At 41.0% G+C, this 17,075-nt stretch overlaps 1 protein-coding gene across 28 annotated transcripts in view; it reads right to left on the minus strand.

Annotated features, from left to right (window-relative positions):
* Window positions 1-411: 411 nt before the first annotated feature.
* PTPRD (protein tyrosine phosphatase receptor type D) overlaps window positions 412-17,075 on the minus strand; it is a 2,297,910-nt gene continuing 2,281,246 nt past the window's right edge. For all 28 annotated transcript variants that reach the window (XM_077475060.1, XM_077475071.1, XM_077475065.1 and 25 more), the window contains 2 exons: window positions 6,669-6,804; window positions 412-4,131 (listed from right to left, as the gene is read on the minus strand). In XM_077475060.1, coding sequence (XP_077331186.1) covers window positions 4,063-4,131; window positions 6,669-6,804 — 205 coding nt within the window. In that variant the 3' untranslated portion in view covers window positions 412-4,062. The remainder of the gene's footprint in view (window positions 4,132-6,668; window positions 6,805-17,075) is intronic.

The raw sequence follows: 17,075 nt of genomic DNA on the forward strand, positions 1-17,075 counted from the left end.
AGAATGTAGTACCAAGGTTAGCCCCCATAGGCTTCAATGATGTTCAACTTTAAGTTCAGATTTTTCAGACTTCATGCAGGATTCAACTAACCCCCCTGCAAACTGAACCCAGGTATATTCGCTCATTCCAAATTATTAAATAAATATGAAAGATGATAGGAGTGACTGTTGCAAAATGGATACAATAAATGTGTTCTTCTTAGCAAGAATTTGAATTAACATTTTTACAAAAAAAAATGATTAACAAAATAATAGTTTTCCAATAAGTATTCACAAATGTACATTATATGAATAGAAGGAAATAGAAGAAACTGACAAAGGATGTACAAATCTATAATTATACTGGTTCACCCATGTAATTACATCTGTAACCAAAGTGGCAGAATCAGATTAAAAAAAGATAACCAGGACTGCATAACACTGACATTTTTATTAGAATTCATTTGTAACAAATGGAACTTGTGTCAGCAAAGAACTGATTTTCAGACACACTTCTTTCGCCACCGATGTAACGAAGTAAGAAAATAAAAAGCACGCCTTTCATCTTGTAAAACATTTACGCGTACTACTAAGTAGAGGTAATTGTATTTTTAACAAGCCATTTTACAAGTTTATTTTTTATAACTTTTTTTTTTTCAGTCTATGCATCCAAAACAAGAGCAAAGAACACAATTTGTATTATTCTTGTATAGACACTCCAAGCTTCAATGGCAAAGCCACAAAACATATGTAAAAGGTGGAATTGTCAAACTTTTCTAGAATTTTTTTGGAGTATCGGGAAGATATTTTTCTGTTAGCAAGGCTTGCCATCGAAATGGAAATAAAGGGAGAAAAAAAGCATCTGCACTTTTGTCAACACAAAACCATTTTTTTTTTAACGTATTGTGTTATTTACACAGATGTGGATTCTATAGCACAATTGGTTGTTTTTGTTGCTGTTTAAAGATGGATTCAAGTAATAACATTACTGGGTGTAGAATCAATAGGGCAGTGCATAGTACAAAGTTTTAGAAAGTGCAATTCTCCCCAAAGGGCCCACCTCAAAGTCCTCATCTTTCTTTAATACTAACCAAGTGTTAAAGAAAAAAAGAAAAGAAAAAGAAATTGAGAGCTATAATGTAGTTCTATACAAATTGTGTTTATGGTTTCTTTCAATGTAACTAATTACAAAATTATACATAACTATACTAATATAGGTAAATTATAGCACCGTACCAATAATGCTTAATAAATGCATTTCTGCTTTTGATGTATTTTGCAGATAAAGATGCTTTTTTAATTAAGTATCATGATAATACAGACAATACACAGAAAGTGGAATGCACATCAATGATTTTAACTAAATCTACATTAAGTAAATGAGAGAATGGGTTTAAGCAAAAACAAATGTTTTTGTAACACGATGTTTTAAAACATTTAGTTCTGTTGCAGTGACTATAAAAATATGATCTATGCAATAATAAATATTTAAAGAGATGATATAACTTCTATTCTTGATTGCAATTGCGTAACAAACACATTTAGAACAATTCCATGAATACTGTTCAGACAAGAAAAATAATAACAAAGATACCCCAAGAAAAGCACATTCTTTTTTTATGTTGCTTTGATATATGTCTTTGAATCCGAGGTAGCCTTCCATTATTATTAACAATTACAAAAGTGCTATGACAACCCTTCACAGAGGCTATTTTTCAAAATGACTGCCAAGCATGAAGTGAGCACGTGTGGATAAAAAAAAAAAAAAAATCTGCACCTGTGATGAATCCAGAAATGCAAACATTCTCAAACCTGCTTGATAATACTTTGTTTTACATTGTTTATTTCATGTAAGACAGCTGGCTAAAATGAGCAGTGAGTCAACACAATGGCACAACATATTTTATGTAAAAAATAAGTTACTGTAATAAAGTGCCTACTTGTGCTATTTAAATGGCATGTCTCATTCCAAAATGCACTCCAAAAAATGCTTTTTTTTTGCTCTCACCCACTGGAAGCAACCGTATTTTTGGATGAGTTATTAATCATAAGAACACACTTTACTAGGACCCACTTATGCCGCGGCCAACCAATATTCTGGGCAGTGCAGCCAATCAATTCATTAGCACCTAGTGACATTACAAAGGCACACCGATTACCAGATCATTTTCCAGTTGCTAGATCCTACTGAAATGATAAGCTACATTAAACACTATGCAGGTAGCAAGTAAAGTTTTGTGTTTGATAGCTGAAAGATGATAGAGAAATGAGCTCTTGCTAGTGTAGAAGTGCTAATAATAATTACTCATCTCTTACATACTGCTCTCACTAAGAAAAAATAAAGGGTTAATGTGACATAAAAGAAGTCATTAAAAAATACATATTTCTAAAATAAAACAGATATGACATTATGGAAAGCGAACTGAGAAGTCCAAAAAAAATGTAGCTTAAAAGCATTAAATATAAGGCACTCTAAATGCAAAAAAGAAAGAAAAAAAAAGCATTTCAAAACTGCCATGATGCAAAAAGCTACATTATTTCTAAGCAGAGCAGTGATTTTTGGCTTTGCCCTTGTGTAATTTTTTTTTGTTTTTCTATTTTTTTTACATAGTTTACAAATTATAGCTTTAATTATATAGCACACGCAATAAATGATTTGATACAATTTGCATGAAAACTCTTTCATACATCTTATAATACAATATATTTCTCTTCCATAAACACTGACCTTTCTTGCATGCACATACGCTGTATAATATACAAGATGGTTTATTATTGCACTAAAGGGATAAAAATATAAAGCGGTTTCATAAAATACATACATTGTGAGCACATAGAAATGTGTCTATCTATTTGGGCGGCGAACCTAGCATATCACTGATGTGCATTCCTCATTTCTTTCCAAATAAATGGCAAAAAGAATAAACATTGAAATGCAACCTTCAGGATGACATGAGATGGTCTTATGGATTGTAAAAATCTCCAGACTGATTAACAAAATGAAAACATGGAAGAACAGATATATATGTGTGTGTGTGTATATATATATATATATATATATATATATATATATATATATATATATATATATATATATTGGTTGTGTATGTGTGTGTATTTATATACATATACTGTATATATAATTTTATATATAGTCAGGTTTACAGCAGCTTTATACTTTGCGACTCCCTGTTGATTCCAAGCAAAATGAAAAAAAAAAATAGCTTGTCTTGTTGTAAAAATAGATATGTTAAAAATGTCATAAAGTAACTGGAAATAAAGGCTGTGATTAAAATAAAAAAAGGGATGAAAAGGATGATTTCATGTGAGGGTGCACAAGAATGTGCATCATTTTAAATGTTATAGTGTCTCTAATGAGAATTATTACATATAACAGTTCTACCGCATAAAAAAAATAATAATACAATTCTTGATCGAAAATTAACAGTTATGCAATGTTTTATTTACTTCTTATAAATTTTTTGTTAAAAAAAAAGAAAAAAGAAAAGAAAGTTTACACAGTTAATATTGAAGCACAGGTCAGCAGTATCTTTACAATACTAAAAAACTAAATAAATGACTTTGATTTTCTTTAGACACTTCCCACCCATTTGTTTTACTAATGCGTTATCATGATTGTTGATAGAGAAGGGTTGACATCGCTGCAAAGACTGCACTTGTCTTAGGAAGGCGAAGCTGACGTATTTAACATCCTGCTGTTGTATTCCTAAGCTTCAATCTTTGAACACTCATGCGGTCTCGGAGAGAATAATGTTTCTCATTTCACGTCTTTCCTTCCATAGCATTTGATTCCTTGAGACATGTTGGTGAAATGAATCCTTCAGCTGTTTCACCAGTCTCAAATTTTACATTTGCTTAGGTTATTGAACTGTGTATTCTTGGTCCACCCAAAAAATAGTTTGTATTTTTCTATTTTTAATTAATTTTTTGTCTGGTTCCAATTATTGTAATTGGTCTTTACCTAGGAGTTATCAAACACTTCCCAAGCACACTTTATGGCTCAGAGGAGGCTCTCTGGATCTTGAAGGGCCTGCAGGTGAAATCCAGTATGGGACGAAACCTCTACGTTGCATAGTGATCAAAGCTGCCCAAATATTCAAGCCCTGCTCGATAACAGAACTGATACTGGTCCTACAAAAGAAGAAAATGCTTTTGAAAACAGTTGACATATGAGAGGAAAAAAAAAAATGTCATAGTTCAGAAATTTGGCTTGACCAGAGCATAGTAGGTTAAACATGTCAAAAAGAAATCACTGCTGACTGTTTTGGATACTGCACTTGTGTATATTTTATATTTTATTAAACTATAATTGTTCTGTGATGTCAGGGCTCTCTTTTGTTGTTATGTCTTCTTTGCAGTTGTTCAGAATACATAAAAGAAAATTAATACCAGAAGTCATGACAAAGGTACAAATTGTAACCTTTGCAGAAACTCTAAAGAGGCAGGCTTGCCCACAAATTAAATTATTCAATTTCTGTATACATTTGTAATGAATTGTGTGGATCTTAATCTTAAAACTTGGGAAATGAGAGGTAAGTTTCCCAACTGTATTTCCCTTGTCGTTCCAAAAAATGCAGGTTTGCTGATTTCTTATAAACAACTGAAATCCAGGCAAGTAAAGAGATGAAATACATATATAAGAGCTGGTTTACCTGTCAAATAATTTGCATTTATGAGATTCACAAGGCAGGAGACCTGGTAATTCTCAATTTCAGTTAAGTAACACTTAACTTAACCATTTCAGTTAAGTAACACTTACAGATTTCTCCCCCTCCTAGCCTGTGACTAAAAGAAGAAACAAAAGGCTAATGGTCTTGTCTGTCTATCATTCTCTTTTCTCCTATCAGCATGTGTACATGGGCACTGCTGCACAACTGACTGGTTCCCTATACTGCTTCTTCCTCTCCCAGCCTGACTTTTGCAATACAGTGAATTGTGGGAAGCTGATAGCAAGCATAAGAAAAGCTGAAATGAAAAGCTGGAAAAGTCTGATACTGGAAGAAAAAACAATATTTCAAAGGAATAGAAAAAGATTTGGAGTGGAATATATATCTTTAGTCGTTGTTTGGTGTTTTCTCATGTGGACTAATATACAAGTATGGGCATTATTCAACAGAGCAGAAAACAAAGGGCCAGAGGAGATAATGCTTACATTGTAGAATACACTCTACTTTTAATGCAGTAAAACTGGGCATTTTTGTTCATTTTCACAGTGTTTAACCACCTCAATACAGGGCACTTTCACCCCCCTCCCTGTCCAGGCGAATTTTCAGCATTCATCGCTGTAACATTTTGAAAGACAATTGCGTGGTCATGCAAAACTTTACCCAAATGAAATTTTGATCATTTTTCCCAATCAAATATAGCTTTCTTTTGGGGGTATTTGATCGACTTAGTTTTTGCGCTATAAACAAAAAAAGACAATTTTGAAAAAATTTCATATTTCTTACTTTTTGCTATAATAAATATCCCAAAACAAAGCCGATATGCATTCTTCTAAATATTTTTGGTTAAAAAAATCGCAATAAGCATATATTTATTGGTTTGCGCAAAAGTTATAGCGCCTAAAAAATAGGTTATTCATTTATGGAATTTTTATTATTATTTTTATACTAGTAATAGCGGAGATCTGGGATTTTTATTGTGACTGCAACATTGCAGCAGACAGATTGGACACTTTTGACACTTTTTTGAAACCATTGACATTTATACAGCGATCAGTGTTATAAATAGCCACAGATTACTGTATAAATGTCACTGACAGGGAAGGGGTTAACACTAGGGGGGGGGCGATCAAGGGGTTAAATGTGTTCCCTGACTGTGTGTTCTAACTGTGGGGTGACGGGACTCACTGGGGGAGGAGACCAATCGGTGTTCCTTTATACTAGGAACACACCATCTGTCTCCTCTCCCCTGACAGGACATGGATCTGTGTTTTTACAAATGCAGATCCACATTTCTGCTCTGTCACGAGTGATTGCGCTTGCCCAGCAGACATCGCGGCCACCGGGCACCCACATCGGCTCCTTGGAGACACGGCCCTATGCCGGTGGGCAGCGAAGGACGTCCTATGACGCCCGACTGGGATAAAAGATCCCCTCTGCGGATGTCATGTGACTATGGGTGGGATGAGAAGTGGTTAAACAAAACCTCCAGAGAAATGCTGATTTGTATTTTCATACAGTAATGTACTTCAGAGTCCACTGAATTGTAAGGAAATGGGCCTCTTTTTGCAAGCACTTGCAGTTTTATAAAAACAGAAAGTATTTCAAGACTAATGGAGTTTACAGGTCAAAGTTTTCAGTAAACATAACATGTCGATCTCACTTGATTATCCATCCTGTATTGGTTTTCGGTGATAAACTCACTACATTAATTCAGTAAAGCTTTACAGCCAGCTCAGAAAGATACTTTCTGTATCAACAAGTACTTGCAAGAAAATATGCAGTTGTGTCAATATCCAAAAGGTACTGTATGGAAATAGCCTGTGAAAACCCTATTATCTGATGCTGGTACTAGCCTGTGCAGCACTTCATGCTCTTGACAGCATAAAATAACACTGCTATATCAATGAAACACACACTTACGAAGAGACATTAAAGAAAAGATGAACAATAAAAAATGGCAATGAATCTTACATGGGCATTGCTAGTTAGCAGCCCACTCACCTCTGTCTGTACCATTGCAGGTCGCTGTGTTCTCAGCATTTTGACAGTCTGGAAGATATCTACAACACCTTCATATCTCATCCTTTCCAATACAATACTCAGAGTTATGAATACTCCAGTCCTTCCTACACCAGCGCTATTAAAAAAAACACAAGAATGTTAATAGATTGTCAGATGAAAAGTGTTTAATTTAATTAAAGCAAAGCAAAAGAATAACAAAATAATATGTGATTAATTTTACACATTAATGATTTTCCTGTTCAACTCATACTTTAGCTTTTTTGAAACAACTTCTGCTAATTGCTTAACATTTGCTAAGAAGACTCCAAAATACGGAAGATAACAGCAGAAGTAGAAAGGAAATACATTCTTAAAAACAGAAAAAAGCTTTCATGCAAGCCTCAACTTACCTCTGTAGCGGCAAGGAAATTCATATTTAAAGTTGGAAACAGAGGCACTAAAATGTCAGCTCTTCCTTTCTTTTTTCTGGCAGCAGGGACATGGCAGCCTGCCAGCCTTCTATTATAAACAAACATTACGTGCTGTAAGCACAGACTAAAATCTGACTTTAGAGTCTCTATTGTGATTACCCCTGCATGCCTACACAGTCTGGACACAGGAGTGTTTGCAGGCGAATTAAGAGGAAGGCTCTATGTAAGCACCAAAAGCGTAGAAGTTGTTCACCTAGCAAAGAGAATATTCACATTGCAATGTATCTGTTCTGTTATGAAGCTGTGCTCACTTTGAAAACCTTCGAAAAAAAAGGCTGAGTATTTAAAGTGAACACAGCTTCACCTTATTTATCATCATTCACTTTTCAAAATGAAGAGATACTTTGCAATGTGAACAGATGCAAAGCCTTAATTTCTTTAATAAAACAATCTCACTGTTTACAAGAACCTTGCACGGTTAAAAATATAACAATCAAGAACCTGCACATACCACAACAATGATTACAAATTAAGTTGAAGTTATTAAAAAACTTTCAAACACCACAAAGAGAAAAAAAAACTGCACCATGTTGGAATTAATAACTATGTGAATCCACCAATACTGCTGAGTAAACAGCTGTTATAACATAAATGATCTCATCCCAAACAAACCTAAAAATGCATGTGCTAACTGAAATATATGCTAGTAAAACAGTAATAAATAGTGCTTGTGAGGGTTCCAAACAAAGAGCAAAAAATAAAACTAGTCCATTTACAAGTCTTCAGCTTTAAGAAATAACCAAATCCCTCTTCCAAAAAAATCAATTAGAGCAATGAAAATGTTCACACCTCCACTGTGGGCACAAAAGGACAAACTCTCACCTCCTTAGTTGGACCTTTAAATGATAAAAGCTCAAATTGGGAAGGTCCTCCTTTAATTAGCCAGAATAGAGGAATATAAACTCTTTTTCTTCAGAGCCAGCTCCATGACCAATGTACACCAGTACCAAACAGAAAGAAGAACAAACAAACCAGTGCTTTCACATTTACATCATAAAACCAAATTGTTTATTTAAATACGCTCACATTATATAAAATTTAACAATCGCTCTGCACAAGTACACAGGAGTTCAACGCTCTAATGAAACAGACTAACAGCTTAGGATCCTCTGTATTCAAGCAGGGCTGCTGTGAGCGATCTCTCTTTTGCAACTCAGTGCAGACCCAATATTATGGAAACATTAGGAAAAGGAGGGGTATACTGACCATGACTGTATTGTTAGTAAGACGGAGCGGAATGTGCCCTCGTGGCTAACAGAGGCCGGAGTCAAGAAAAGACTAGAAATGCTTAACACAAATCTCCAGGACGAGATGTCTTACACCTGAGAGTCCTCAAAGAACTCAGCCGGGTTATAGCTAGACCAGTATTCATAAACTTTGGAGACAGCATACGGACAGGACCAGCTTATTGGAGACATGCCAATGTGGTACCAATATTCAAAAAACGGCAGAGACATATTCCTGGAAACTACAGGTCAGTCAGCCTAACATCAATAGTAGGTAAATAATTGGAGGGGATGATAAGGGACTATATCCAAGAATTTGCTGATGAAAACAGTATCAATATACTGGTCGCTGGTTCAAATCCCAACCACGACACTACCTGCCTGGAGTTTGCATGTTCTCCCTGGGTTTCTTCCAGGTACTCCGGTTTCTAACCACACTCCAAAGACATGCTGGTAGGTTACTTGGCTTCTGTCTAAAATTGACCCTAGTAAATGAAGGGGGACCTTGGATTGTGAGCTCCTTGAGGATAGGGACCAATGTGAGTGTGCAATGTACAGGGATAGGGACAATTGTGGACACTCACTCAGGTTGAACTGGATGGACTGGTGTCTTTATTCAACCTAACTATCTATGTAACTATGTAATATTAGTAATCAGCATCAGAAAATCTCTATTCTTCTAATTTTAATGAGTGGTCACGAGTTTTGTTAAAAACCCTTCAACAAAAAAGTTTTATCCCTATTGTAGGGTCACCAGTATGGTATTTGGAAATTGAAATCATATCTCCAGAGAGAATAAGTTCAGTGCTCGCAACCTTTCCTCATAACTAATTTTCTCCAGACCCTTTATTAGCTTTGTTGCCCTTCTTTGTACTGGCTCCATTTCCAGTACATCCTTCCTGAGGACTGGTGCCTAGAACTGGACAGCATACTCTAGGTGTGGCCGGACCAGAGTCTTATAGAGCGGGAGAATTTTATCTCTGGAATTAATCCCCTTTTTAATGCATGCCAATATTCTGCTTGCTTTGTTAGCAGCAGCCATTGTTGAGCCTATCATCTACTAGGACCCCCAGGTCCTTTTCCATCCTAAATTCCCCCAGAGTTTCTCCCCCCAGTTTATAGATTACATTCATATTTTTGCCACCCAAATGCATTATTTTACATTTTTCTACATTGAACCTCATTTGCCATGAAGTTGTCAACCCCATTAATTTGTTCAGATCTTTTTGTAAGGTTTCCACATCTTGCGGGGGAAGTTATTGCCCTGCTTAGCTTAGTACTATCCACAAATACAGAAATGTAACTGTTTACCCCATCCTCCAGGTCGTTCATGAACAAATTAAACAGGATTGGTCCCAGCACAGAACCCCGGGGGGACCCCACTACCCACCCCTGGACATTCAGAGTACTCCCCATTTATCACCACCCCATATGTCCCCTGTTGTCAGGGCATGCTGGCCATAGTGCAACCGAAGCTCCTAGGCAGAGGCAGATTTGCATGTGCAGATGTGCATCTACAGGTGGCTGTCTTGTCAGGGCATAGGCTAACGCCTATGAGCATGCAGGGAAATATTAGCACGGACTTGCAAACGCATCTGTGCATTTGCTAAAATGCACTCGAACGTTAGCCATTAATGCTTGCACCAAATGGCCAACATAAGGGCAGCAGCTGCACTAGTGCATTGATGTCTGATCTGCAGCTTTACCCCGTATACCTGTGATCTCTGCTTGATTCCTGTGTTTGACCTGGCTTATCCTGACCACGCTTGCTCTCCTTCTAGCCTGACCTCAGCTTTCCTTAAAGCCTTTGTTATATCTTCCATCTGCCTTATATCCTGTTGCCAACCTATGCCTGCACCTTAAACATTCTGTGCCTGCTGTTTATGCTGATACCTGATCCTCTGTTGCTAACCTGGCTTATCTGACTCTGCATCCAGTTATCCGTCTGTCCTGCTCCTCATAGTGCCTGATGATGCTGGCCCTACATCTGCTGTGTGCCTGCATCTGCTGTTCTTGTTGCCATCCGCTGCTTCAGCCATCCAGCTCAGCTCAGATTACACTCGTGGCCACTGTTGCAACTCCAGTGGTCCTTGAGCTAGGGCTGTACGAGAGGTCTCTGCTATGAGGTACGTGATAGGTGTATTCGGATTTTGCAAAGGTATTCAATAAAGTTCCCCATAAAAACTTAATCTACAAACTGAGGTCTGTAGGCATGTACCATAGAGTTTATTCCTGGATAGAAAACTAGTTACAGAGGCGTTTGCAAAGGGTGGTGATAAATAACGTGTACACTGGTCGTGAGTGGTAAGTGGGTTACCCCAAGGCTCTGTCTTGAGACCAATTTTGTTTAATTTATTCATAAATGATATAAAGGATGGGATAAATAACCCAAATAATAATCTCAGTTTTTGCACAACAAAAAGCAGGGTAATAACTTCATTTCTGGGTACAGAAATTTTACAGAAAGACCTGAATAAAATAATGGGATGGGCAACTACATGGTAAATTAGGTTCAATGTGGAGAAATGTAACGTAATGCACCTGGGGGACTAAAAATAAATGCAAACTACTCACTAGGGGGAGAACCTCTGAGGGAATAAAGAATGGAGAAAGATATGGGGGTCCTAGTAGAAGACAGACTAAGCAATAGCATGCAATGTCAAGCTGCGGCTACCAAAGCTGGCAAAATATTAGCATGTATAAAAAAGGGGATATACTCCAGAGATAAAACTATAATTCTGCCCTTTTATAAAACTCTGGTCAGGTCACATCTGGAGTATTCCATCCAGTTCTGGTCACCAGTCCTCAGAAGGGATGGGCTGTTGCTGGAGACAGTCCAGAGAAGGGCAACAAAATTAATAAGGGGACTGGGGGACCTCAATTACGAGGACCGGCTACAAGCACTAAACTTATTCTCACTTGAGAACTCGCTTGAGAGGAGACTTGATAGTGATTTACAAATACCTCAATGGTGATCCCAGTGTAGGAAAAAGGGTTTAACCTTAAGCTGCATAGGGTTTTTTTCACTGGCGGGGGCGATAAGGATGAGGAACCCCCTTCCACAATTGGTGGTGTCAGCAGTGATTATTGATATTTTTTAAAAGACTCGTGGACGTGCATCTTAAAGAACACAACATACAGAGATATGGGAAAAGATTATTGACACTGACACACATACAAATACACAGGTTGAACTGGATGGACTATTGTCTTTATTCAACCTTGCCTACTATGTAACTATGTTATTATGTCATCAACTTCTTGAAGTCTGGAATTTAAAGGTCCAACTAGAAAGGTGAGAGTATGCCGTTTTGAGCCAATGGTGGAGGAGTGAACATTTTCATTGCACTGATTGATTTTCTTTGGAAGAGGGATTTAGTATTTCTTAAAACTAAAGCCTTGTAAATGGACTGGTTTTGTTTTTTTGCCACCTTCACGAGCACTATTCATTGCCCTTTTCCTAGCATTTATCTCAATCAATGCATTGACTATTTTCAAGTCTGCTGTTTGGGATGAGATCATTTATGTTGTAACTGCTTATTAATCCATGATGTCGGTTCACTTCAACTTTGCAAACGTATTGTTAACCTTAATGTATAAGCTGAAGCTGTTATTGGTTTAAAAATCATCTTGACCATGTTAAAGCAAAAAACATGTTTTTTTTTGCGGCTTTTTTCTTTGCACGGGTTTGGGTATTCAAAGTAAACACTGCTTCATCATATTCACTTTACTAAATGAACATTCTCTATTCCTCTAGTAAGTCAATCCCAGTGTCATTTTTAAAACTTAAATAAAACCTGTAATTCCCTCTTTGGCTAAGTAATATTTGTTTCACTAAACAAAAGCGTTAAAAAAAAAGTATATTCTCCAGAGTGTGGAATGATGACTACGAAATTGTATCAAACAATTAATTTGCACCCAACAATGTATTGCATGCTTCTGTTTTAATTAAAGAAAGAAAGCATGTCAGTTCCAAGACATTAATAATTTACCCACAAGCTACTGTCCAGTCGAAGTCATGAGATAACCAAAGTGATTTATGAAGCCAGAGAGAATAAATAACCAATGTTTCCAGTAGACAATATAAATGTTACCTTTGATTTCTTTTACCAACAAAAGCAAATCCAGAAAGAATTAAACTTGCCACTGGCTGTTTCTCTAGCAGACAGAGCAGTTCTATCATGTGTGTTATGTACCGTTTTATGACTATCTCACAACCTTGGCAACACCTTTAAATTGTAAGACTTGCATTTAAATCTTACTTTTTATTATAGGAAAAACTTTATTAAAACTGTGTGATGACCCAAATGTACATACATCATACTTTCAATGCAAACCAAGCATATTAAATGTGCACCTTTCTGTGTTATTAGCAGAACAAACATTATTTTTCTGTAGTGTAATAAAATAAATAAATAGATAAATAACTAAATAAAATTATCTACTCAGAGGGGTTTAATACTGTGCATTCATTAAAAACTCAGACAGCACCTGATGCTTGTATATTATTTTAACCTCTGTTCCCTAGTTATTCCAATCTAAGATTGGAAGTCCTAAATATTATTTTTTTTTTTTATATATCTAAACCCAAGCATAAAAATGTGATATACTGCAGATTGTCAGTCTTTAGACATGCTGCATTTTTCTCTAGCGTTTTTTTCCCTTTATTTTCACCTGATGATCCTGCGAATGACACACTTTCTGTCTTAGGCCGCGTACACACGGGCGGATTGTCTGGCCAACTAAGTTCATCAGACAATCCGACAGACAGTCCGTCCAAACTTTTGAATGAACGGACTTGCCCACACACGGCACTTTTTGAGCGGACTAATATGGCGGACTAAGTCCGCCATACAATCCGCTCTACTTTTGAAATGAACGGACTCGCCCACACACGTGGAGGAAAGTCCGATCATTTCGAGCGCGTCTCCAGGTAGGCGGGGCCCGCGAAGGAGACGTCGCGGGCCCCGCCTCCTGGTATGGACTTAAAGGGGAACCCCAATGCCGAAAAAAATCGGCGTGGGGGTGCCCCCCAAGTCCACAACAGACCCTTGTCCGAGCACGCTACCCGGCCGGCCAGGAAAGGGGGGTGAGCGAGCGCCCCCCCTCCTGAGCCGTACCAGGCCGCGTGCCCTCAACATGGGGGGTGCCTTGGGGAAGGGGGGGACGCGCGGCCCCCCCACCCCAAAGCACCTTGTCCCCATGTTGATGAGGACAAGGGCCTCTTCCCGACAACCCTGGCCGTTGGTTGTCGGGGTCTGCGGGCGGGGGGCTTATCGGAATCCGGGAGCCCCCTTTAATAAGGGGGCCCCCGGATACCGGCCCCCCACCCTATGTGAATGAGTATGGGGTACAATGTACCCCTACCCATTCACCTGTAAAATAAAAGTACCAAAAAAAAACACAACACACGAGATAAAATATTTTATTGCACAGCTCCGGGGGTCTTCCGCCTTCGGGGGTCTTCTCGCTGGACTCCTCCGCTATCTTCTTGTAGCTCTTTTGCTAGCGGAGGAGTCCGGCTTTCTTCCTCGCCGCCGGCCTCTTCTCCCGACTTCGGGGGTCTTGTCCCCCTCTTCGGTTCTTCTGCCGGGCCACTGCGCCTTCTTATAGCTCTTTTACAGGCGGTGGCCCGGTCTTCTGTCGCCGCTGCCTTCCGTTCTTCTTCTTCTCCAGGAGATGTTGCCTCGACGATCTCTCCGGCCGGAATGCCAGAGCCGCGCTGCGCGGCCACTTATATAGTGACAATGGGGCGGTGTCACATGGTATATGTCACATGGGTTGGTCACATGGGTTGATGTCACATGGGGACTATGACATCATAAGGGGGCGGGGTCACCATGTGATACCAACCCATGTGACATATACCATGTGACACCGCCCCATTGTCACTATATAAGTGGCCGCGCAGCGCGGCTCTGGCATTCCGGCCGGAGAGAACGTCGAGGCAACATCTCCTGGAGAAGAAGAAGAAGAAGAAGAAGAACGGAAGGCGGCGGCGGCGACAGAAGACCGGGCCACCGCCTGTAAAAGAGCTATAAGAAGGCGCGGTGGCCCGGCAGAAGAACCGAAGAGGGGGACAAGACCCCCGAAGTCGGGAGAAGAGGCCGGCAGCGAGGAAGAAAGCCGGACTCCTCCGCTAGCAAAAGAGCTACAAGAAGATAGCGGAGGAGTCCGGCGAGAAGACCCCCGAAGGCGGAAGACCCCCGGAGCTGTGCAATAAAATATTTTATCTCGTGTGTTGTGTTTTTTTTTGGTACTTTTATTTTACAGGTGAATGGGTAGGGGTACATTGTACCCCATACTCATTCACATAGGGTGGGGGGCCGGTATCCGGGGGCCCCCTTATTAAAGGGGGCTCCCGGATTCCGATAAGCCCCCCGCCCGCAGACCCCGACAACCAACGGCCAGGGTTGTCGGGAAGAGGCCCTTGTCCTCATCAACATGGGGACAAGGTGCTTTGGGGTGGGGGGGCCGCGCGGCCCCCCTTCCCCAAGGCACCCCCCATGTTGAGGGCACGCGGCCTGGTACGGCTCAGGAGGGGGGGCACTCGCTCGCCCCCCTTTCCTGGCCGGCCGGGTAGCGTGCTCGGACAAGGGTCTGTTGTGGACTTGGGGGCACCCCCACGCCGATTTTTTTCGGTGTTGGGGTTCCCCTTTAAGTCCATACCAGGCGGCGGGGCCCGCGACGTCTCCTTCGCGGGCCCCGCCTACCTAGAGACGCGCTCGAAATGAGCTGACTTTTCTCCGGGCAGGAAAAGTCCGCTCATTTCGAAAGTACAGCGGACTAGCACACACACGGGCGGACTGTCCGCTCAAACCAAGTTTGGACGGACAATCTTACGGAAATTCTGTAAGACTTTGTTCGTCAGACTGTCCGCTAAAAAAGTCCGCTGTGGCCCGGTCTTCTGTCGCCGCCGCCGCCTTCCGTTCTTCTTCTTCTTCTTCTTCTTCTCCAGGAGATGTTGCCTCGACGATCTCTCCGGCCGGAATGCCAGAGCCGCGCTGCGCGGCCACTTATATAGTGACAATGGGGCGGTGTCACATGGTATATGTCACATGGGTTGGTCACATGGGTTGATGTCACATGGGGACTATGACATCATAAGGGGGCGGGGTCACCATGTGATACCAACCCATGTGACATATACCATGTGACACCGCCCCATTGTCACTATATAAGTGGCCGCGCAGCGCGGCTCTGGCATTCCGGCCGGAGAGAACGTCGAGGCAACATCTCCTGGAGAAGAAGAAGAAGAAGAAGAAGAACGGAAGGCGGCGGCGGCGACAGAAGACCGGGCCACCGCCTGTAAAAGAGCTATAAGAAGGCGCGGTGGCCCGGCAGAAGAACCGAAGAGGGGGACAAGACCCCCGAAGTCGGGAGAAGAGGCCGGCAGCGAGGAAGAAAGCCGGACTCCTCCGCTAGCAAAAGAGCTACAAGAAGATAGCGGAGGAGTCCGGCGAGAAGACCCCCGAAGGCGGAAGACCCCCGGAGCTGTGCAATAAAATATTTTATCTCGTGTGTTGTGTTTTTTTTTGGTACTTTTATTTTACAGGTGAATGGGTAGGGGTACATTGTACCCCATACTCATTCACATAGGGTGGGGGGCCGGTATCCGGGGGCCCCCTTATTAAAGGGGGCTCCCGGATTCCGATAAGCCCCCCGCCCGCAGACCCCGACAACCAACGGCCAGGGTTGTCGGGAAGAGGCCCTTGTCCTCATCAACATGGGGACAAGGTGCTTTGGGGTGGGGGGGCCGCGCGGCCCCCCTTCCCCAAGGCACCCCCCATGTTGAGGGCACGCGGCCTGGTACGGCTCAGGAGGGGGGGCACTCGCTCGCCCCCCTTTCCTGGCCGGCCGGGTAGCGTGCTCGGACAAGGGTCTGTTGTGGACTTGGGGGCACCCCCACGCCGATTTTTTTCGGTGTTGGGGTTCCCCTTTAAGTCCATACCAGGCGGCGGGGCCCGCGACGTCTCCTTCGCGGGCCCCGCCTACCTAGAGACGCGCTCGAAATGAGCTGACTTTTCTCCGGGCAGGAAAAGTCCGCTCATTTCGAAAGTACAGCGGACTAGCACACACACGGGCGGACTGTCCGCTCAAACCAAGTTTGGACGGACAATCTTACGGAAATTCTGTAAGACTTTGTTCGTCAGACTGTCCGCTAAAAAAGTCCGCTGAAGCCCACACACGAGCGGACTGTCCGCTCAAATGTGTTTCGGCGGACTAAGTTGGGCAGACAGTCCGCCCGTGTGTACGTGGCCTTAGTGTGATAATGTTCACTCATTGTACTGGACCTATGGGTTTAACGTTAGGGTTTACATATACTCAAAACTGCTGGTTGGCACTTTGAAATTTCTGGGTTTTTAATAGTTTTATTGGGTCAACATCTGTTAAGAGAAGCCTGAAAAAATTTCAGACTGCCCTGGCTTTTGAAAATTTGATTGTCTGGTTGTAATACTGAACCATTAGCTTCAGTACTTTGTAAAGCATTGACCAGGACAAGCTTGCAGATCAAAAGCTCTAAAGTAGCCTTTCAAAGGATTATGGACAATGATGAGGACAGATGGACAGATTTAAGCATAATCTCTTCTTCCTCCTAATTATCCATATTTGAATATAAAAATCCTCATATATACAGTATAAGGGGTCATTGTATATAGCAAAAACATACAAGATATACATTTAGATCC

Source organism: Lithobates pipiens, unplaced genomic scaffold, assembly GCF_037356315.1.
Source record: "Lithobates pipiens isolate NorthernLeopardFrog02 unplaced genomic scaffold, aLitPip1_a1.2 Scaffold_13, whole genome shotgun sequence".
NCBI classification, from domain to species: Eukaryota; Metazoa; Chordata; class Amphibia; order Anura; family Ranidae; genus Lithobates; species Lithobates pipiens.